The following is a 23,576-nucleotide window of genomic DNA, read 5'->3' as shown; positions in this document are numbered from 1 at the left end:
GCCCCTCCCCCACGCGCACACTCAGGCGCACTCGCGCTCTCTCTCTCAAAATAAATAAATAAACTTAAAAAAAATACAGGCAGCAAGGTAACACGATGATGGAAAAAAATATTTTGAACAAACTACGTGGGAACAACAGTTACCTACGCAGACAAGAAAAAGAAAACACACAAAGTCTGACTCTTACCTCACACTTAGAAACAAATTAACTCCAAATGAGCCATAAATTCAAAAATAAAAGTTAAAACAATAAAACCTGTAGAACAAGACATGGAAGAAAATCTTCATGGCCTTGAGAGAGAAAAGATTTCTTAAGATAAAAACGGCCTACCCATAAAAAAAAAAAGGTGATAAATTGTACTTCATCACAATTAAGACTTTCCGCTTTTCCAAAGACAGTTATGAGCATGAGAAGGAAAGTCACAGACTAGAACAAAATATTTGCAACAAGTACATGTGAGAAAGAACCCAGATACAGATTATATAATGCTGAGACTGTCGAAAAGAAACAGTCAAGAAATAATTTTCTACTGTGTCAAAGTCCCAAGTTTTTAATCATACCTTTTTTAGTCTTTGCCTTTCATACCAAAGTCACCAAAAATTCAGAATCCTGTCAACATCTGGGACTAGCATACTTGTGATACATTACTTAATTTCACCTCAATGAACTACCTGCCTTTTTGTGCCTAATCAGATACCCACTTATTACTTTTTTCCACGTACGTCACTGGAAACAAAATAAGGCTGCACTTCTTTTTTGGAAAAAAGTTCAAAGAAATCAAATTCTCTGCAAGTCATCTTCACTCACTACTGACAAAACGTCACAGTTAACCTGTTAAGAACACAGTTGGGTTAAGAGACCATCCTCTAGAACGGGACTGCATGGGTTGGACTCCCAATTCCCTTTCTCCTAGTTCTGGGGCCCTAGGAAGTGATTGCACCTCTCTGCTCTTCCATCTTCTCATCTGCAGATAAGAAAATAGCAGTAGCCACCGCTACTAGGAGTTACTAGGAGGACAAAAAGAATAAATATCTGAGGAGTTCTTAGAGGAGTGCCTAGCACATAGCAAGCATGAGCATAAATAAGGCAAAGGGCACAAACTTCCGGTTACAAAATAAGTAAGACGCCAGGGTGTAAAGGACAGCATGGGGTGCACACTAAACACTACACAGTATTAACAGTAATAACTTTGGCGACAGATGGTACCTAGACTTACCGTGGGGATCACTATCATGTATACCTGAAACTATCTATGTTTTTTTAAGACATTAAAAAATATTTACTCACTCAAACAATTAAGCCAAGTAAATAAAAATTTACTGAATTCACAACGGAGTTTTTCACGATCAAATTTTGGCGTGAAATTTTATAATAAAAGAATCCTCCAATTAGAATCTGCTCCCATTATCAAGTTCACCTACAAATATAGAAAGTCAAGAATTTTTTAAAAGGCCCATTGTATCCAGAGTAACTTAGATGATTCTATATGCATATATAGTAGATTTTTAGATCCAAGTCAATTATATCCTTTTTATAATAGAGGTAAGCCAGGCCACAATACATCTGTGAAATCAGCATTATCTGCTTACGCAAACCACAATTTAAGACAAAGCAGGCCCTAAAATAAATCTAAGAATGAGTATAACAAAGGATACTCTTTCTACCTGGAAACCCCAGAGAGTCAAGTCTAAAAGAAAGTACTGCCCAGGAGTCAGACAAACCTGAGTTTTAAAATACTGTTCTGTATTTTGCAATTGTCTGACCTTACACAAGTTACTTCACCTCTGTCAATCTCAATTTCCTCTTTCATAAAACACTACCTACCTCAGAGAATTGCTGTTATAATTAAGTGAGACACTATATATAAACCTAGCTTGGTTCTTGGCATATGATAGGGATGCAATAAACACCTTGTCCCTTCAATCAGGATCTTTTCACCTGCCTTTCAAAAACAGAATCATACACACAGAAAGCACTAAAAATCTATCTGTTGGACTGAAATAAAGGCAAAATGGTAGGAATAGCCCTAGGAACAATGAATTCATTTGTGCCAAGTCAATTATTGTTTTATGCTTCCTTTTATTTAGGGGGAGATTACTTTTCTAAACCTTGGCTAGACTCTACTAAATGAAACACAGCAAATATGAACTTTGTTATGAACAAAGCAAATAACCTTAGTCTAACTACACAAGTTTCTAAAAGGATTACATTTTTTTTTACAGTTCTAAGGGACAATGACCACATGAAAAAGGTGCTTCCCAATCTGTCTCTGGGAGAGAAAGGCAGACCCTACCTCCTTTCCAAAACCTTCCCTAAACTGTCACCCCACCTCCCCTCTCTCAAGTTCTTGAGGATTTAGTATTCCAGGCAAACTCCTCATTAGTATAAAACATTATAGCCAATTAAAATTCGTTTTAGTGCCACTAGGTACAAGGTTTAAAGTTACATTATTGAGAAACAGTTGCCTCAAGGAACACAGGATTGTACCTGTACCCTAACATTCTGATTTTGCTTTGAACTTTAGTTTAAGAAATTATATCACTACTATGGGGCGCCTGTGTGGCTCAGTTGGTTAAGTGTCAGACTTCAGCTCAGGTCATGATCTCAAGGTTTGTGAGTTCGAGGTTCCTGAGTTCAAGCTCCTCATTGGGCTGTGTGCGGACAGCTTGGAGCCTGGAGCCTGCTTTGGATTCTGTCTCCCTCTTTCTCTGCCCCTCGCCTGCTCATACTCTCTTTCTCTCACAAACAAATAAGCATTAAAAAGTAAAAAAAAAAAAAAAAAATATATATATATATATATATATATATATATATATATATACATATATGTGTGTGTGTGGTATATATATATATATATATATATATATATACACATATACATATATATATATATATATATATATATATACACATATACATATATATATATCACCACTATTTTTTTCCTATACCTCTGAGAACTGATTCAACAGACTGAACTTCAATGCACTGTTGTTCTTTCAATCTGACAAAGAATGTAACTCTTTCACGTTTTCATTCTTTGGGAAATATACCAAATAATTTTTTTAAACTTACTTTTGTTTTTTACTGGATTTGATAAATGATCCCATTAGCAATATTCTTTCCTTTCTTCTGTTTTTTGCTCTACTTTTCATCCCCGTGGCTTATTTTACAACTGAAAGTTTGTACCTCTTAGTCCCTTTCACCTGTTTTGCCCACACACTGGCTAACCAATGTTAGCAATATTTTTAATAACAGTACTCAATCACATTTTCACACCCCACCTCAGCTCATTTCCCCCACACTGAGGAAAAACAACTGATTTCATGTTTTATCATAATTCAAGTTCAAAAAATTACACAGGATATGAAACAAAGGACATAAACTAATTTGCACTGATGGTAACAAAGAATGGCATATGGTAATGGACAGTTATCCAAAGTTAGCTTACACAAAACCCAGCCGTAAGAACTCCTTACTGTTGCCACCCAAGGGAAAAGAGAGTGAAAGCAAACGAGCAATTACCGAGGCTCTACCTGCTTTACTATTTCACTTAACTTCCTCTAACAACCCCATGCAACATGATGCTCATTTTATAAATGAGAAATTGAGGCTCACAGCAACTAAATTTGCTATCTGTCCAAGATGACAGTTTATAGGTGGAAAAGTAGAAGTCATATCTAATACTAAAGTCCGGCATTTAATTTCTGCCTTATTCTACACGAGTACAAGCAAGATCACCCCAGAACTGTAACTCAAGCTTTTTTACCCTTAGGTGAATTATGAAAGGCACATCTACGTACTTGTCCTAAATAACTTTATTTACTGCTCCCATGACCAGCATCCTCTTTCTCATCCCATTGAACAATCCCCCTGTGGGAAACCATGAAACCAAGGTTCAGAAATAACACCCATGACAGCTAGGGTTCCATTTTAGAGACCCACTAGAATATTTCCTGTTCTTGTTCCCTCAATCCTTATGATCAAGCATATTCTTTCTAAAGACCAACACTCAAAACTGTGCCCCCAAACAGGCACCGTAAGTAAAAGGCAAAATAAAATATATGTCCTCTATTTCTAACCCTGATTACTTGTACCACAGAGCAAATTTAGAAATTTTCAGGCCTGACACAAAATAAACATATATATTTGGACACAGTGCGGGATTTCTTCATGTCTTATTTGTATCTGTCATGTCTAAGGGAAAAATATGGAACAATTCACGGTAAGGTTTACATACTTAATCCTGGATTCGGGTTACTGATGAAGAGTCTGACACCCACTCCATTTAAAGAGAAAATTAAGGGGCTCCCAGGTGGCTTAGTCAGGTAAGCGTCTGACTCTTGATTTCAGCTCCGGTCACGATCTCACATTTCAGGAGATGGAGCCCCGCATCGGGCTCCACACTGACAGCACAGAGCCTGCTTGGGATTCTCTCTCTCTCCCTCTCTCTCCTCCTCCCTTGCTCTCTCTCCCCCAAAATAAGTAAATAAACATTAAAAAATAATACGAAGAAAATTAACAGATTCCAATAATTTAAGGACTAAGAGGACACATTTTTTTATAGCCTGGAACTGCACTTACTATACTTAATAATTTTCTATATAGTTTGGGTCAGTTGAGAATGAGGAGTGAAAAGGACGCTGTAAATCTTTCTTTCCCATCTGGACCTGCTTCTGCAATCTCAGTTACCACGGAACTGTACAAAGGGAGGACACGGCTTTAATATGAACACGTTTCAGATAATACGATAACCATATAAAGGGAGAAATGATTGATTCCATGGGCCATTTGCATCAAATACCATTTTCATACAAACACAAATTTACGCCAGACATCTCATTGCAATCCAGATCATTTCGGACCTCCACGGTTAATCTAAAAGTAAATGCAAATGTATAATTAATTCCTTTAATAGACAGACTTGAGCAATAAGCAAATCCCTGCACCAGTTCAAAAACTGTGTGAGGTCTTTTTTGTTGTGTTGGGTTTTGACCCTTTTCCTCCTAATTTAAACATCTTGATATATTCCTTAAGGCCTTAAGAGAACGAAGGCATTCACTCTGGGAATTATAATAAAATGCAATTGGACAAATATAAAACTTTATATATAAATATATACACTTACCACCATTAACCAGAATGCCTACTAAAGTAGTCTCAGATTTATAGTAAATGTATAAATACTCTAACTTTCTTGAAAGCAGTTGAACCTAAGTGGGCAAGTTATCAAGATAATGGTGTTTGGTGTCGGTGGGGATTTTTTTCAGAAGGGAAAAATTATCATCATCCTTAGCTCTTCTTCTCCTTTTTAAGGATACAAGTGTGGAATTTCGCCAACTTTTACTTTTTATGAAAATGCTATATTGAGAGTTGTTTAGAAGATCTCAATTCAGTTTATATGGGGAACTGATGTTAAAAAAGCCCACGGGAGGTATTCTGGCAGGAAAAGGGAAATGAGACAATCATGAAACAAAAGCAAGCGAATCGCATTCTCGAGGGCTTCACTGAATACTTGATGAATTTTTGCAAAGAGTAAGGAAGATGTGAGAAATGACTTTCCTTAACCCAGCTCATTTATGAATGACATATAAATACATAATGTGACAGATTAAACCAAGAACCCCAGTGGAGATCTCCAGCAGTTACAATTTCATTCTTATTAAGAATTTGTGGCTTTCCAGGACTTTATGCTAAGATAATTAAGGATTACACATATATCTAAAGAAAATATTCTCTATAGTACTATTTATAAAACAAAAGTGAAAAATCAGAAATATTATAAATGGTATAATATAGGTGACTGATTTAAAAATAATGGTTATTTCCATATAATTCTTGACAGCCATTAAAATGAGATTAGATAAAAATATTCACTGATAATGAAATATGTTCGCATCACAAAGTGAAAAAATAAGAAACAGTATGCATGGAATGATCCCATTTTTACTGTAAAAAGGATTACATACACAGGTACTGTGGGTCTAATATTGTTCGATAGAAATCCCTACAATGATGGATATTTCTATAATCCGCACAATCTGATAGGACAACCAATAGTCACATATGGTTATTACACATTTGAAATGTGGCGAGGGCAACTGAGGCCCTAAATTTTTTAGTTTTTAAATTTTGGCTAATTTTATTTAATGGCTACCATATTGGACAGAAAACAAGATGTGACAGTTGTTATAGGTGTATTTCCTAATTTTTCTTTAATGAACATCTGTTACTTCTAATAATACTGTTAAGACAAAACCAAGAAAGTTGTTAACTTTGACATGCTATGTTTAAAATAACAGGAGGTAAGTATGTACCTGGAGTAGTCCAGCACCGATCCCACCCTTCCCTCCCTGACCCCCAATGTAGGCCATTCCAAGTTCTAGGGCTTTTAACTTCATAAAAGGACAGGTAACCATGGAAGTGATCAGGCAAAACTCCATTTAAAATAGAATTTATACAAGGAAAGTAAGTATCTTTTGCTCGATAGCGGATAAATAAAAAATGTAGTTACCTGGAAATCATGAGAGGGATATTACTTTAGGAGTGAATTACAATAATAAAAACTTGGTTTAAGTTTTAGTAAATAGATTATCTTAAGATTTTGTTTTTTGGTTTTTATTTTTTCATAAGGCTAGCCTGGTAAAGATTGCTACTTAAATTTGCTAAATATTATACAATCTAAAAAGCTAACCTAAAAATAAAAAAGAATTTATTCGGCACACTTTAAAGAATGAAATTAATTCTTTATCCTTAAAATATATTCTTAAATAAATCCCACTAAGCAGACAGAACTTTCAGTTCTCAATAAAGAAAACACTTCTATTATAACAACTTTATATCAGCTTTACGGACTGCTGGAAATGAACAATTTTCTCCTTTCCTCACAGATAAAATGGTAGGTAAGATGAATCGTCTGCCTCATGCATAAGATACAAATATTAGCAAAATTAATTTGGCTAAGTGCTTTGAGCCGCCTCAAAGGAAAACACTTTATTAAGTATCATCCATCCACAGCAAGTTCTGGTACATTTGCCACCGTCACCTTTTTCTTTCTTCTCCCTCCCTACCTCAATTTCTCAGTTCCTGACAGCAGCAATTCAAAGGTTTGATCCACAAGTGGCAACCAAAACTGCCCATTCTTTATAGAAAAACCACTATAACAGAAGTCAATGCATGACTGGAATCAATATTCAGCGCCCTAGCCGATTGAAGAAGAACAATGCTTTGACAAATGACAGGCAATCTAACCATAATTTGTACCTGACCATAAAATGTGTCTTGTACTTGTACAGGAATATGGAAATATTGGACATGCTGCAAATTCACCGATCTTTAAAATAAAAGCACTTCAAAATATCATCTAATCAAGAAGAGGTGGAAAATTACTGGGCTTCCTTATCCCCATTAACACAGGCTTAATGCAAAAAAGGCCAGAGAGAACAATGCTATCTTCTTGTAAACTGCTTTGTCACCCCACACACATCGGTGTACGTGGAACGTACCACACACACTAGTACCAGTCACGGGAAGTATTAGTACCAGTGATGGGCAATAAGAATACAAGAATGAATAAGATTATTGTTAGCTCCCCATCACAGAGAATGACCAAGTATGATCTAAGTAGAATACTACAGAAGCATACAACGAGGCACTAACCTATTTGGAACATACTCGAGTTCACACCTTACCTGATTCAGTTTAAGAGATTGGCCCCTGGTCTTAAAGCTGCATTAGGAAGTAAACACACTTTGATTATTTTAATTTAATTTTAATTTTATTCAGCCATTTTAATTTAATTCATCACTAGGCACATACCAATCGTTTATGCTAATAAATAGGAAGGTATTTTAAAGTGTGTGTATGACCCTGGTTTACCTGGGGAACAACTCCAAGATATTTCTCTCCATAATGGCATCCCAACAAGTCATTCTTCCTAAATCATCATTTCTTTATAGTTTATCTTTACTTGAATTCAATTTCACAAACAGAGTGTTTTCAGTCAGGCTAGTCTAGGTTATGTTGCAGTAACGAAGTGCTCCAGAATCTCATAGGCTTATTAGCAAAATTAAGTTCATTTCTCACTCACACGAGTTGAGAAAGTGACAGCAGGGGAATTTCCTTACTCACAGGTCAGGCTGAAGACAGCTCTATGTTAAAATGTGATACCCACATAACCAAGGTGGAGAAAAACAAAACATAGTAAACTGTACCTTGGTTCTTAACACTTCTGCTCAGAAATTATATATTTTGCTCCCACTCACATTTTGTTGGGTGGGAAAAGAAGGAAGTAAATATATTCAGTGGACAGAGGACCATTTACTTCCAGAACTGGAGATCTGTTAGACTACACCAGACTAAAAAGATCAGCATTTGCAACTTTGCTCATATTTCCTGTCTCGATATTGCAGAAATATGGAAAACTATGAGAATTATACCAAGGCCATCAACATGAAGAAATAGCTCAAAGAATATCTATGTGTCCTCTGATCTCAGAAAAGCAGAGGGAAAGCACAAGCGAAAAAATGTTTAACTATAAGCAATTAATGAGCCTTCCTTCATGGGAAGGTTTCAGGCAACAAGCTATTAAAATAACCTACTTCCTTAAATTCTAGAAATATACTTCCAAATGGTAGGGGCAAACAATGGTATCTCAAAAATAAGCAAGCATATTTTAGATAATTATTTTCTAATTAAAGAAGGTCCACCTTACTTTTACTCTTAAATCTTAAAATTGACCTATATAATATATTCACTTTTCATTATGGAGTAGCTTACTCTTTCATTTTCAATTTTAAAAATAAGTCCTAAACAAATTGTTATAATGCACTTCAAGCAGAAACCCTTAAACCCAAAACTGCTTTCCTGCATTTCTGCAATGTAATTAAAATTATAATCCTATTTCCCTATAAACTGCTTTTAACCTAAGAATAATTGTCTAATAGAAATCTTACCTTATCATTCCAATGCTGGTGAGACACCAAATACTTTTCTATTTTAATTGACAAATTGGACTTCACCAAAACTAAAAACCTTCGCTTGTCCAGAGACACCATTAAGAAAATGAAAGGTAAGGCACAGATTAGGAGAAAGCATTCACAATAATGCTTATGATAATCACACATCTTAGGACCCATAACCACAACCCACAAAGAATTCTTACAACTCAATAATAACCATACAAAAAAAAAAAAAAAAGATCTTAACTGAGATCTCACAAAATAATATACACAAATGACCAATAAAGATGAAAATATGCTTAATACATTCAGCCTTATTCAACTTGCTTAATACATTGAAATATGCTTAATACATTCAGATTATTCAATTTCCTGAATAATCAGGAAAAATCAGCTTCTTGTAAAGTTCAGCATAGATGTATCATTCCATCTAGCAATCCCACTCCTAGGCATCCATCCGTAAGAAATGAAACAATATGTTCACACCAAGACCTATGCACCAGTGTCCACAGCAGCATTCTTCGTAACAGCCACAGACTGGAAAGCACCCAAATGTCTGTCAACTGGACTACATCCATGATGGAACACAACACAACAACAAAAAGGAAGGAATTATACAGAAGTACAGTAACAAAAGCTGCCAGACTTTTAGCCAAACAGACTCAGAAAAAGAAGACTCAAATAACCAGAATCATACATGAAAGGAGTATATTACTACCAAGGTTACAGAAATAAAAAGAATTATAAAGAAACATGAACTGAATGGGAAAACTGGACACCCACAAAGTTGGACCTCTTGTCTCACATCGTATACAAGTATTAACTCCATATGGATCAAAGACCTAAAAAAAGAACTAAAACTATAAAATACAGAAGAAATGTTCCCTATGTTTAGAAAAAAGCAGGATGAACTCTTCATAACCTGGGATTTGGCAAAGGATTCATTCTTATGACACCAAAACACAAACAACAAAAGAAAAAGTAGATTTTTTAATGTTATTAATCAAATCATCAAAATTAAAAACTGTTTCACTGCAAAGTATGTTACCAAGAAAGTGAAAAGACAACACAGAATGGGAGAAAATATTTGCAAATCATGTTTTTGGGATGGAACGTGTACCTAGATATATAAAAAATTCTTACAATTCAACAATAAAGTGACAATCCAATTAAAAATGGACAAAGGACATAAACAGGCATTTCTCCAAAAAATATACACAAATGGCCAAAGGGCACATGAAAAAATGCTCAAGATTACTCATCAGGGAAATGCAAAATAAAACCACAACAAGGTTCTGCCATAGAGCAGGCATTTTGCTCTGTGTAGGCACAGAGGTATATACACTTGGAAATGGTGCAAAATAAGGCAAAGTTCCTGTGTTTCTACTCAGGCACAGAGTAGGGAAGAGTACACAGAGGTGACAGACAAATACATGATTAAGCAAATATATAATTTCAGGCAATAAGTTCTTAAGTAAAATGAAACATGGTTGGTAAAAGCAAACATGGTTAGAAAAACCAGACAAGCAGGGCAGGGCAAGAAATTATGATAGCATCATAGCAAAAGTACAAGGAATTAACATTATGTGTGAAAATCTGGGGGGAAAGTGTTCTAGGCAAGAGGAACAAGTACGCAGACCCTGAGAAAGATGCATGGTCGGTTCATTCCAGAGACGAAAAGACCAGGGTAGCCGCAACATGAAGAAAGGGAGAGAAGGACAGGCATTAAGTCCATGCTGTAGGTGGAGGTCTGACCCAGATCAAAGAGGGCCCTGTTAAGGGATTAAGATGTCATTCAAGTGTAATGAGAACTCTTTGTGGAGCACTTTAACCAGGCCAAAGGTATGATCTGATCAGGGCATATAACCTGTGCAGCTGCACAGGGCCCCATGCTAGGCTTCATGCTCTGCTGTCACCATCTTGAAATACTTAATAATTTTAACTTTTAACATGTATTTTGTAAACAAAGTCCAATGGGACAACGGAGTATGCTGCGAGAGAAGAGATACACTGGGCGGCAGCCCATGCACACACAATAAAATCAGAAGTTTATATAGAATACCTTTTTTTTTTTGTCACCCAGAAACAGTATTAAGGTATCCTTTAAGGCATAATGACATGGCTCAAAGAATGTTAATTATTATTCAATATTTGAAGGAATCCAAGTTCAAAACCAAACTCATCTTTACTTCTTCCTCTCCCTGACTCACCCCACCCTCTGCACCTCACCACTCAGTACCTCTCTGGGAATGGCGTCCAGTTGCTGCTATAGTGAGGCCGGAAGAGCCACGTCCGTACTCGAGAACTTCTGATAACAAAGATGACTGGTTAAAAGTCAACATCTGACTCCAGCTGGGCATCAGATTCCTTCTATCTCAGGTTTGAAACACAGAGTGGATCTGAAGCCAAGACACATTAACATCACTGGAGAATTCTAGTGGGGAGGGCCACAAACCTGAGCTGCTGGAAGTCCCCAGAGCTGGCTTGGTTCTTCACATCTCCACTCTTGGTTCTCCTGAATGGTTGAGTTTCTGACTCAACCATCTGACATGCAGTCTGACAATTTTACATGCAGTATTTATCATAACTTCATGTATCTGCCTGACCCTTTACAAAGGCCCTCTAATCTGTAAATGATAGCAGACCCCTCTAGTCTAGCTGATCCTATGACCAACCACAATCCAGAATTCCTATCCTGCTTCCAGTTTCCTACTTCTCCAATCAAATCTACTCAACACAAAGTGGATTATTCTTCCTTTAATATAGGCTAGATGGCTTCACTTCATCCAAATCACGGCCTACAGAATTTTTTATCACATGAACAGAATTCGGTAAGAGCAGGAGGTAATTCCATGAGTTCAATCACTATACTTAATCAGAAGGTTTCAACCATAAGATTTAATATCAGATTAATGATAGTCAAATAATAAAATTAAACCATTTGAGAGAAATTGTAAAGATTATAGAAAACTCAACTGTTTGATTGCCAAAAATGTAAAATGGAACGTTTTCTCATCTGAGATAAGAGGAGTCTATTTGAGCATTCACATCAATTTTGTTACTTAAAATACTCTTAGTTTATATTCAAATCATTGTTTTTTTGGACCAAGTATATCACCATCTATTTTGATGCTATAAACATTTTTAAATCCTGTTTTACTCACCAATGTACAAATCTAAATGCCTAGCAAGTGCCAAATGTTTGAAAACAATAAAGTATTTGTTGTTTAAGTGATCAATGGTGAGGTATTCTGTTATTTGCAAGTGAATGTATCCCAGATAACACAGCCTCTTACTCCATTTTAAGAAAATGAGCAAGGGGTGCCTGGGTGGCTCAGTTGGTTAAGCGTCCGACTTTGGCTCAGGTCATGATCTCACAGTTGGTTGGTGGGTTCGAGTCCCATGTCTGGCTCTGTACTGACAGCTCAGAGCCTGGAGTCTGCTTCAGATTTTGTGTCTCCCTCTCTCTCTGCCCTTCTCCCACTTGCGCTCTCTCTCTCTCTCTCAAAAATAAATAAATAAACGTTAAAAAAAGAAAATGGGCAAAAGACATGAAGAGATATTTTACATGAAAGGATATACAAACAGTAAATAAGCCTGTGAAAAGACATTCAACATCCCTAGCCATTAGGGAAGTACAAACTGAAATCATCCTGAGCTATCCCTACATACCTATTAGAACAGCTAAAATAAAGGAAAGTGACAACAGCAAATGTTGGCAAGATGCAGAGAAATTAGATCTCTCATATACTGTAGTAGGAATGGAAAATGATATAACACTCTGGAAAACAGCATGACAGCTTCTTTAGAAAACTAAACATACACTTAACATAAGATCCAGCAATCACACTCCAGAGCTTTTATCTCAGAAAAATGAAAACTCATATCCATGTAAAAACTTGTACATAAGTGTTCAAAGAAGATTTATTTATAATAGTCTGAAACTGGGAACCACCAAAACGTCCCTCAATTGGTGAAGGGCTAAATCATGGTACAGCAACACCATGAGATACTAATCAGCAATTAAACAAACAAACAAAACTGAAAGGCATTGTGCAATGTGGGAAAAAAGCCAATTTCAAAAAAAAATCACATGCCCTATGATTCTAGCATTCTCAAAAATGACAAAATTATAAAGACTGAAAACGGATTAGTGGTTCCTAGGGGTTAAGGATGGAAGTTGGGGAGTGACCATAAATAAGTAGAATGAGAGGGATCTTTGTGATAATATTTCTATATTTTGATTGTAGCAATGACATGAATTTCCAAATGTGATAAAATGGCACAGAACTATACAATGTACCAACACTAGTTTCCCATGCTTAGTTTTGTACTATAAATGCATAAGGTATAACCAATGGGAAAACTAGGCGTGCCCATTTCTCTGCTTTTCCAATCTCCTAGAGGTCCCTGCATTCCTTGGCTCATGGCCCCCTTCCCCATTTTCAAAGAAAGTAATGGCTGGTTGAATCCTTCTTACAATGCATCATTCTGACTTCCTTCCTATCACCCTTCTCCAATTTTAAGGAACACTGTGATACTTGGGGCCCACCAAGATAATTCAGGATCTCTCTCCATCTTTAGGTTAACTGACTGGCAACCATAATTCTATCTGTAACTTTAATTCCTGTTTGCATGTAAAATAAAATATTCCCAGGTTCCAGACACTGAGATGTGGACATTTGGGGGCCATTATTTTGCCGCATACTACATAGAGCAGGTCCCTTCTCATAGCTGTAAATTTTAAAAGTACAATTGTAACTCATATGAGATTCTACCATCTCATATTATCTCTATAAAATAACAGCAAGGTAAAAAATAAATAAAGCAGTTCTATTATTTCTACTTGATAAGCGAAGTAACTAAGGCACAGGGAATAATCTGCCCCATAATCTGTCCTAAGTCAAAGTGCTTGCTAACGAGATCCAAGAGTAGTCACGAGGTCCCATGATTCCTGTCTTGTTGCTCCTTTGCAGCAGACCACAGTCGCCTTCAGTTACGCTAAGAGCAAAATCCTCCCTTATCGCTGAAAACTTTTGTGTTCGTTTTTATCAGCCCATAATGTAAACAAATCATCAATTGGGTTATTTATCACCTAATCTCTCTCTCTCTCTCTCTCTCTCTCTCTCTCTCTCATATACACACGTACATATGTGTGTAATTACATAAAAATTACATAAGCTGTATAATGTAATAATTTCTGCTTTAACTTTTTTCTGAACCAGGATCTTATCCAGGTTAATATATTACATTTGACTGAATAAACTTAAGTTTTATCCAGTTGAATGCTCACAAACTAAGGCATGCCTTTTCTACGGCAAAGAAAAAGAACAGACAAAACACAATTATGTAAGACTCCCCAAATGGTAAATAATAGGGGGGAAAAGGGCAGAAATCCTATCATGTATGAAATAATTAATTGAAGTTCTAAATTGGGATAAGAAAAAAATGAGAATGTAGCTAAACATTTTTATTAATTCATTTCAATAGCTGGCTTTAATTATGGTATTAAATGATACTATTAAAGTTGGCCTAATCTTTCCTAATAAACCAATTCGCTTAAAGACTTCTTCGAAAAATATCATCTCATCTGTTTTCTCTTACATTTTTCAACAAATATAAAAGTATCTGAATCAATATTCTGTAATACAATAGGAATGTTATTTCTGATCATGTTATTTTTATATTAACATAAGAGCAGTTACCAATCACTGAGCATATACACTACAGCGTTGAGCATATACCCAGATATAGATATTACATGAAGAGGCTTTATTTGCATTCTCTCACTTAATCCCCTTACCAATTATATGAAGTACAGTTACTACTACCATTTTAATAACTAAAAGAGAATAAGGACCCACATCTCTTGTTCAAAGACCCACATCTCTTGGACTCTAACCAGTGTAATATAATGCCAGTGAGTGTGAAAAAAATTTTTTTTGAGTCTGAAAATTTTTTAATTTTTTTTGATGTTTATTTTTGAGAGAGAAAGAGACAGAGAGCAAGCAGTGGAGGGACAGAGAGACAGGGAGACACAGAATCTGAAGCAGGCTCCAGGCTCTGAGCTGTCAGCACAGAGCCTCACGCAGCGCTCGAACCCACGAACTGAGCCGAAGTCCAAGGCTTAACAACTGAGCCACTCAGGCACCCCGAGCCTGAAAACTTTTTTAAAGTGCTAATTGTTAGATTTTAAGTAGCAGTTTGAATTTGAAGTTTCCAAGTAAGATATATATATAGGAAAGATCCTCTTACCCTTTGCGTGTAAGACAAATGAAGTCAATTATTTCAACGTACAGAAAGAAAGAAAGCAAGTGACAGGAGCTTTGTTTCTCTAAAGTAATGTCACTTGCTCTATTCAGCCTTTCATACTCCCAAAAAGCTGATGAACTCCTCTTTATCAAGCGAATTACAGTTTCTTTTCTTCCAGTAGTCTTTAGAAAGTATTCCACTGACTTCATGTTTTCAATGTTGTAAGTGGAAAGTCCTTTGCTTAATTTTTTCCCCCTTTGTGGGCAACTTATTCTTTCTGCCTGGAAAAGTTCCGTATATAGATATATATCTTCCTCAGTGTGTCTTTTCACATCAAAACAGCATAGAGCTCTGTGAGCCTTTTCAATCTCAAGACTTGGGTTTTTCTATGCTTATCATTTGTTTAATTATTACTGATCTCTTCTATCAGTAATTTTTGTCCATTTTCTTTTTCCCTCCTGAAACTCCTGTCATATGTAAGGTTTTAAAATAATGTTGGTTTCCTAGGTCTATTTACCTTTTTCTTCAGGACTTCCTTATGCTAACATTTTGTTCTGTAGTGGGGAACAATTCTCACATGTGATCTTCTACGCTACTGATGTGGTCTTTAATTCACCTACTGAATTTTTCACTTTGAAAAAAATTAGGTTGTTTTGGCCTCAGGAAGTTTCTTCCATATTACACTTTAATTTCCCTGATGGAATCTTTTTATTTTTATTTTTTCATTCAGGGGTATGTATTCAGATTGTTCAATCTTCCCCTCTGAGAATTTTTCATTTGGTTTACTGGGTTTCCAGGTCTCAATGCTGGGTATTCCAATCAGTGCGAATCTCACAGGTGTTACAAAACCATGCGCCTCTATTTTCATTGAAACTGTTTGCTGTGGAAGTCAGCAAGCTGTCCCACGCCTGCTGAGGAACCAAGAAGTCTCCAAAGGGAACATGCTCTCTCCTCCTCTCCCTTGAGAATCACAGAGTATAAGCAGAGATGGGAGTGTAGTATAAATGTGGATGCACTGGAATTATATAAAGATTCAAGAGATTTCTTTATTAAAGGCCCATACTAGAACTTCCACTTAGCTACCTTTGCCAGATCTCTGTATCAGTCGTAAACACTATACACTCGGAAATGGCAAAATCCAATTCTGTCTACCTTAAACAGGCAGAGCCACTACTGATACCACAGGAAAAAAAAACTGCTGCTATAAATAATTCCTTAACATCTCTAAGTCTTTTGGGGTGCCCGGGGGGCTCAGTTGGTTGAGCACCGGATGTCAGCTCAGGTCATGGTCTCGCAGTATGTGAGTTCGAGCCCCACGTCGGGCTCTGTGCAGATAGCCTGGAGCCTGGGGCCTGCAGCCAGTTTCAGATTCTCTGTCTCCCTCTCTCTCTCTCTTTCTGCCCCTCCCCCACTCACACCCTGTCTCTCTCTGTCTCTCAAAAATAAATGTTAAAAAAATGTTAAATATCTCTAAGTCTTGGTAATCAAAATTCTACAATATAGAAGGGGAGGGGGTGTGTCCGATTGATCAAAACAAGTCCATCCCTGTATATTCCTCTCCAAAATGATCACTCATAGTTTTAAATCTCCAAAATCAGAAAAGCAATTGGATAGCCAAAATTAATCAAACAAACAAAAAACAAATGTCCATTATTTTGTCCATTATCAGTTAACTTTGCAAAAGATGTGTCTACAACTGGCTTTTAAAATGAATTTCAAAGCACTAACACTTGGATAGTCTTAAAAAAAAAAAAATCAGATAATATATATTCAGAAAAGAAGATGTCTTTTATTATTTGGACACTTTATATCTGGGAGCAGAGAGACGTAGAGAGAAATGAATAAGTTCTAAAGGTAGAAAAAGTATTGATTTCTAAAGTAAATTAGGTTTGTTAGACAGAATCTAAAAATTGTATCATTGAATTACTATAATGAACCATGACCTCGGTCTTAAGTAGCTGGTTTAATTATACAAGCATTTAAAGTTGATTTTTTTAAAATAATCTCAGGCTGTATTTTGTTCTTTTTGATGGTAGCTAAAAAAGCATCTGAGAAACACATGGGATAGACTTTTTGTTTTTTTAAACTTGAAGTTTGTATTCTTAATCCCCTTCACCTATTTCACCCATACCCCCACTGACCTCCTCCCTTCTGGCAACCACTAGTTACTCTTGTATTTGCATCTGTTTGTTTCTGTTTGTTTGTTGGGATGGATTTTAAATTGGTCTTTAAAAAAAAAAAGTCAATAAAGGGCAAACAAAAGAAACCAGGAGGTCTATGTTACATAGTAGTCATAATTCAGGTTGAGATCTTAGCAATAATAATAGCAATTAATAATAACTATTACACCTGTCAGAATGGCTAGACTCAAAAGGACAGGAAATATCAAGTGTTAGTGAGGATGTGGAGAAAAAGGAACCTTCATGGAATTGGTGGGAATACAAACTGGTACAGCCACTGTGGAAATGAGCATGGAGGTCCCTCAAAAAATTAAAAATAGATCCTGTAATTCTACTACTGGGTATCTACCCAAAGAAAATGAAAACACTACTTCAAAAGATACATGCACCCCTATGTTTATTGTGGAATTATTTACAATAGCCAAGATATGAAAGCAACCCAAGTGTCCACTGAAAGATGAATGGATAAAGATGTGGTATACATATACACACAATGGACTATCACTCGGCCATAAAAAAAAAAAAAAAAAAAAAGGATGAGATCTTGTCATTTACAACATGGACAGACCTAGAGGGCATTTTTTTAACCCAAAAGGTATTATGCTAAGTGAAATAATCAAACAAAGAAAGAAAAATACCATATGAATTCACATATATGTGCAATCTTAAAAAAAAAAAAAAAAAAAAAAAGGCAAACAAACAAGCAGAAACAGAGTGGTGGTTGCCGAAGGGGAGGAGGATGAAGGATGAGGAAAATGGGTGAAGGGGAGTGGGAGATACAGGCTTCTGGTTATGGAATGACCAAGTCATAGGGATAAAAAGGTACAACACAGGGAATATAGTCAATGTTATTGTAATAGCATTGTAAGGTGACAGCAGCTATACTTGAGGTGAGCACAGCATAAAGGATAAACTTGTTTAATCACTATGTTGTACACCTGAAACTACATCAATTATATTTCAATTTAAAAAAGGAAAGCAATAAATATTTAATGTTCACTATATCAGAGACTCTAAGTACTTTCAATGTGTTATCCGCTAATTCCCCCAAGAACCCAAGTATTCCCATTTCACATATAAACATGGCACTTAAATGGCCCCTGGTCTCATAGATAGCTGGTCACTGGTCACATGAGGATATAAGACCAGAACACGTGCTTTGAAGCAATCCATCCTGCTGCCTCCTTTAAGCCAGACGACAACATGGCCTGGCTCTACTTTTATAAATGTCAAAAATATTCACTATGATACCTCACATATGGAGTATGATTAATCTGAAAATAATCGGGCTAGCATTTCATCATCTAGGCAAAAGCCTTTCAAAAATTAATTTTGTGCACTAATCTCTCCAAACCATCAGACTCAAGTTTTCATCCAGTTGTCCCAAAGTGGAAATTTGCCCAGAAGAAACATTTCAGAGTTCCTTAACTATTCTCAATTCACAAAGTATGATATACAGCATAACTATCAGAGATTTTGGTATATTTGGTTTCCTAATAGATTCCTGAAAGCTAATTAAATGTACAGAAGGATCTACAACCAATCTTACTTCCCATAACTATCTTAATAGCAGCTATATCCTCAATTATATCTTCATTCCAGTTTTGAAGGTGCCCTTCTCCTTCCCTCAACTTGTCTAAGACACAAGCACTTAACCAGAAGGAAAGCAATATGTACCAAAGCACAGAGGACCACGGGGTTGGGGGACTGCGGGAATCCATTCTGTAAACATTCAAGTCCTACATCTAGTCTCTTATTCCAACAGAACCTAGATAAAAGGAGCATTTCATTATGTACTTTTGGGAGGGGGATTAGGAAGAGGAGGAAAGAATATTAATTGCGATAAGCTATTCAGAGGGGTACAGGTACAGAGAACATAATACTGAAGGCTAGAAAGGATAATAATTCAAGAAGGTGAAAACTATACAAAATTCTGTGACTAATGACAGAAGAATCCAATGGATATGACAAGGTAAAGCAAGAAGGGATGAAGGTAGGAAGTTCAAAGTCTACATTAGGTAAGAATACATAGCAAATTCAAAAATAATTATCACATGGGTAACTTACCACAAATAAGAGAGGTTTTTGTGGTCAGAGAGGATATTTTATAAGTTCCAGATTTTCAGGGTAGTTTTATGTAATGACTTAGTCCAGGATGTGGCTGCTTTAGTGAAAGACTTGGGAGGAAATGGGAGAAACAACTTTAAATGGAATATCTCAGAGATCAAAAAGGGCCAGGGTACCCAAAGGCTTATGTCAACAGATGTAGAAGGGAGAAAAGATAATGACAGACAATGACGTAAAGAAGCTGCACGTCAGGCATTGCAATAATTTGAGGAAAAATAAAAAATATACTGGAGGCTGGACTAGATGGCTATGAAGAGGGAAAAATTCTTAATAATACCACCACCACTATATTTTTAAAATTGACATATATGTTTGAGTTTCATCATAAAGATAAACATGAAAGATTAAACTTGAAATGGCTGTTATCCATCCCAGAAGACAACAATTATGAAAACCAATCTGCCATGGGTTAAACAAACATCCACCATCCCGAGTGTTAAGAAATAGATACACTCAAAAGAAACTATGCATGACTTCTAGAAGCTTGTTTTAGATTTCAAAATGAAAGGTTTTATACAATAAAGTAAAATCTAATATATATATATATATATATATATATATATATATATATATACACACACACACACATTTAGGTAAATATGAAAGAGAAAGAAGTGTGATTGAATACAATTTCATATAATCCCAAAATTTTAAATGGTTGAAAAGTTCAATTTTACTTGAAATTGCTTTTTTTCTAGACTATGGCACATGTTGAAAATATTAAGCTTTGTACTACTGTATTCGAACCACTCAAAGCTTTCCAGTGCTAATAACTGGTGTTCAATTTGAGCAACATGAGGAAAAAAGATTTTGCCTTAGAGCTAGATGACTTTCCTTGAATCAACATAAAGCATCCCAATATGTCATCCAATTCAGTAAGAACTTGTATTTTACAGGCTTGTATTTGATGCTAGAATGGAAAATTCGCAGTCTTTTAAAGAGACCATAAATTAACTAAATTTGATAATAGCAATCCATCAAAATTTAGTTCCACATCAGTCGGCATCTGACTCGAATTTGGAAAGTTAATGTTGTGAATCCTGTTCTTAACCAACTTTATATTGCTATCTCTCTACTTCCCTTTTGATGGAAAAAAAAATTGCTTCTAAGAATGGAAAGTAATAAAGCCCTCTTTATTTATTCTGTGAGAACACTATTTGCACCACAATAAAAAAACAAGAGAAAAAATGTTAAATCTTCATTTCAAACTTTATACCTGTCAGATTGATCTTACAGCTTAGATACCATCAAATAATACTTACCGATACATACGTCGATTTTCCCTTTAATAGCAGCTTCGTGCAGAGGGGTGTAGTTCCAATTATCCCTGGCATTCGGATCGGCTCCTTGACATAGTAACAGACTCACAACCTCAGCATGGCCAAAAGAACAGGCATTATGAAGTGGGATGAGACCTCCATCATCACGAGCATGGACATTAGCACCCATCTGTAGTAAGTGTTCTACGACATCCTTCCTTCCAAAACCTAAAAAGGAAAATATATATTGAAGCAATTTTGTGTAAAAACAAAAAAACAAAACAAAACACTAGAATTTCTTTAATAACATTAACAAATATGAACACCTAAAATACTGTAGCAAAAAAGGGTAAAGAAAAAAAAAATGGCTACCATTCAAGTAGTTCTCTCCTCTTACAGAACTCGAAACTAAGAAAGTTGATCCTTAAGTCTTTGGGCAGTTCATTCAAAAGACATTTCTTCAACATCTTTTATGTGTTGGGCAACTGTTTTAGAAATACAAAATGAACAAGACTCCTGTCCAAGGCATCCACTTTCCTCTCATGCTTCACAAGAAAAATTGTATCTATAAACTCCACCTCTATATTTTAAGAAATAAAGGTTATTTAAATACCGCCAATAACCAAATCTAAGACAAAGTACAACACTCAACATTATAGAGAACATATGGATACCAGAAATACGTGGTAATGGTTTGGTGACAAGAAGTTAGAAAAGGAAGAATTAAAGACAATGCCAAAATACTCTACTCTTGGGACTTATGGCCAAACCAGAACATTGCAAGCTTGAATTTAGCGACCCTAAGGAAACAATATGACAAAGAAGCCGGAACACAGGCATTTGGAAATGCACAACCAGAAAACTGGTAGGAAGTATCATAATTTTCAGACAGAAAAAGTGGGGGGAGAGTCAGAGCGGATCTGAAGCAGTGCAGGAACTAGGCATATACTCAGAAAGGTAAAGATTACGAAGGAAGTACAACATTATAAAAGTCAGAGGGCAATAACATTATGCAAGTCCAGCATGAGGATTTAGAAGGGAAAAAAAAAAACCACCGACAATTTTAAATTTTAGTACAATGATGAAATTGTAAGCTACATTACAATGGATTAAAAAGAAAGAAAACCATAAGCATTAGTATTTTTATCTTTATAAGTTAATACACTTCATTAATGATTCTTTCTCTACTTTAAATTTTATTTGGTTTTACCATCTAAGTATCACTACTCCCATGCTGTTACTTACCGTGTAATGTAGTTAGAAAATGGCATCGTAAGTAAAACTACGACTAAAACAGTCCTATCTTTCTCCATTTTATGCATATATAAACTAAGTGAGAACTATGAGAAAAGTTGAAAAAAAAGATTTATTTCAAGATATGTTCTCCACACTATCTATAGAAATTCATTTAATTCAGGAGAGCAGGCTCCAAGAAAAAGTCTTCAAAGTAAAAGATTATGTTTCCAGATACGTATTACAAGGTCAGAATTGGGTTTCTGTCGAAAATATCCTTCAAACTAAGCTGAAAATTTTGAGTGAAAAGAGGTCAATTTTGTACTACTAACTGGGAATACCCAAGTATAGGCTACATGCTAATGTAACTATCACCATCTTGCTGTTTGCTTTTTAATATCTGCACGACTTTACAGGTGCTAGGTTCTGTTTATTTCTCTAACTGCAGCGTGCTTCTCACCCTACTAGCACAACCTTACTCTGCCACCGGGCTACACGCACTTTCCTTACTCGTGAAGATTTTGTCATTTTCCCTCTGTGGATTTGAATAAAGCCTCCATGGCAAACTCACATTTCCCTAATCAATGCATTAATAATACCTGAGACTGAATTTCCTTTCTTCACTAACAAATGGGTTAAAATAGATATTTTTAACCTTATCAACTGGCATTTTAAAAAGTATCCATTATAACTTTGAAGCAAAATAGCAAAGTGTGTGTTTACTTTTTACTAACACTTTTATATGTAAAATATAAAAAACAAAAACAAAAAAATGCTTGGTATCAGAAAGAGGGTGCGGAAATGGAATTGTGCTCACACATTGATAAAGTGAGTGCAAATTGATACCATATTTCATTTATTTATTTGGGGGGGGGTTGGTGCAAAAAAGGTGGTTTTATTAAAGCACAGGGACAGGACTCATAGGCAGAAAGAGCTGCCTGGTACCACATGTTAGAAAAAAATATAGCATTATCTGAACAAAGATTCTGCATCAAGATGTTTATCAAAGCATTATTTATGGACAATCATGGAAACAGTTCACGTGTCCAACAATAAACTCTCTGTTAAATAAATGATGGTTTTTCATATAACATCATCCTGTACTAAAAGGATGCTACAGAACACTGTGACTATACTTAATGACACTGAATTATACACTAAAAAATGGCTAAAATTGTAAATTTTGTTTAAAAATAAAATTTAATAAATTTCAAATTTGTGTATTTTACTGCAGTTAAGATCATCAAAAAAGTATAAACCATACATGCAAGAAAAAAAACAGGATATTATAGAAAATTCAACAACATGGGAAAGTGTTTTCAGATTAGTCTTTTAGATTAAAAATATATAAAACAAAATCCAGGAGAAAAAATATATATACATATATATTTGAAATACAGATAGAAAAAAGGACTAAATCACTAAGTAGTGTATATGTTTTCTTAATTATCACATAAAAACACGATTTTGTATAAAATATATGTAACTGTGTAACACACATACATTCATAAAAGAAGGTAGAGGTGAACAGTCAAAATCACTGAAGACAAAGAAGATCTTTTTT

The 23,576-nt window shown here is 35.6% G+C and overlaps 1 protein-coding gene across 4 annotated transcripts in view; it reads right to left on the bottom strand.

Annotated features, from left to right (window-relative positions):
* TNKS (tankyrase) overlaps window positions 1-23,576 on the bottom strand; it is a 209,561-nt gene that overhangs the window by 156,569 nt on the left and 29,416 nt on the right. For all 4 annotated transcript variants that reach the window (XM_042934429.1, XM_042934426.1, XM_042934427.1 and 1 more), the window contains exon 2: window positions 20,783-21,007. In XM_042934429.1, the coding sequence (XP_042790363.1) occupies window positions 20,783-21,007 (225 nt within the window). The remainder of the gene's footprint in view (window positions 1-20,782; window positions 21,008-23,576) is intronic.

The sequence above is a fragment of the Panthera leo genome, chromosome B1, assembly GCF_018350215.1.
Source record: "Panthera leo isolate Ple1 chromosome B1, P.leo_Ple1_pat1.1, whole genome shotgun sequence".
In the NCBI taxonomy this organism is placed as follows: Eukaryota; Metazoa; Chordata; class Mammalia; order Carnivora; family Felidae; genus Panthera; species Panthera leo.
The sequence above is the reverse complement of the archived record's forward strand: the minus strand, read 5'-3'. Positions and strand labels throughout refer to the sequence as shown.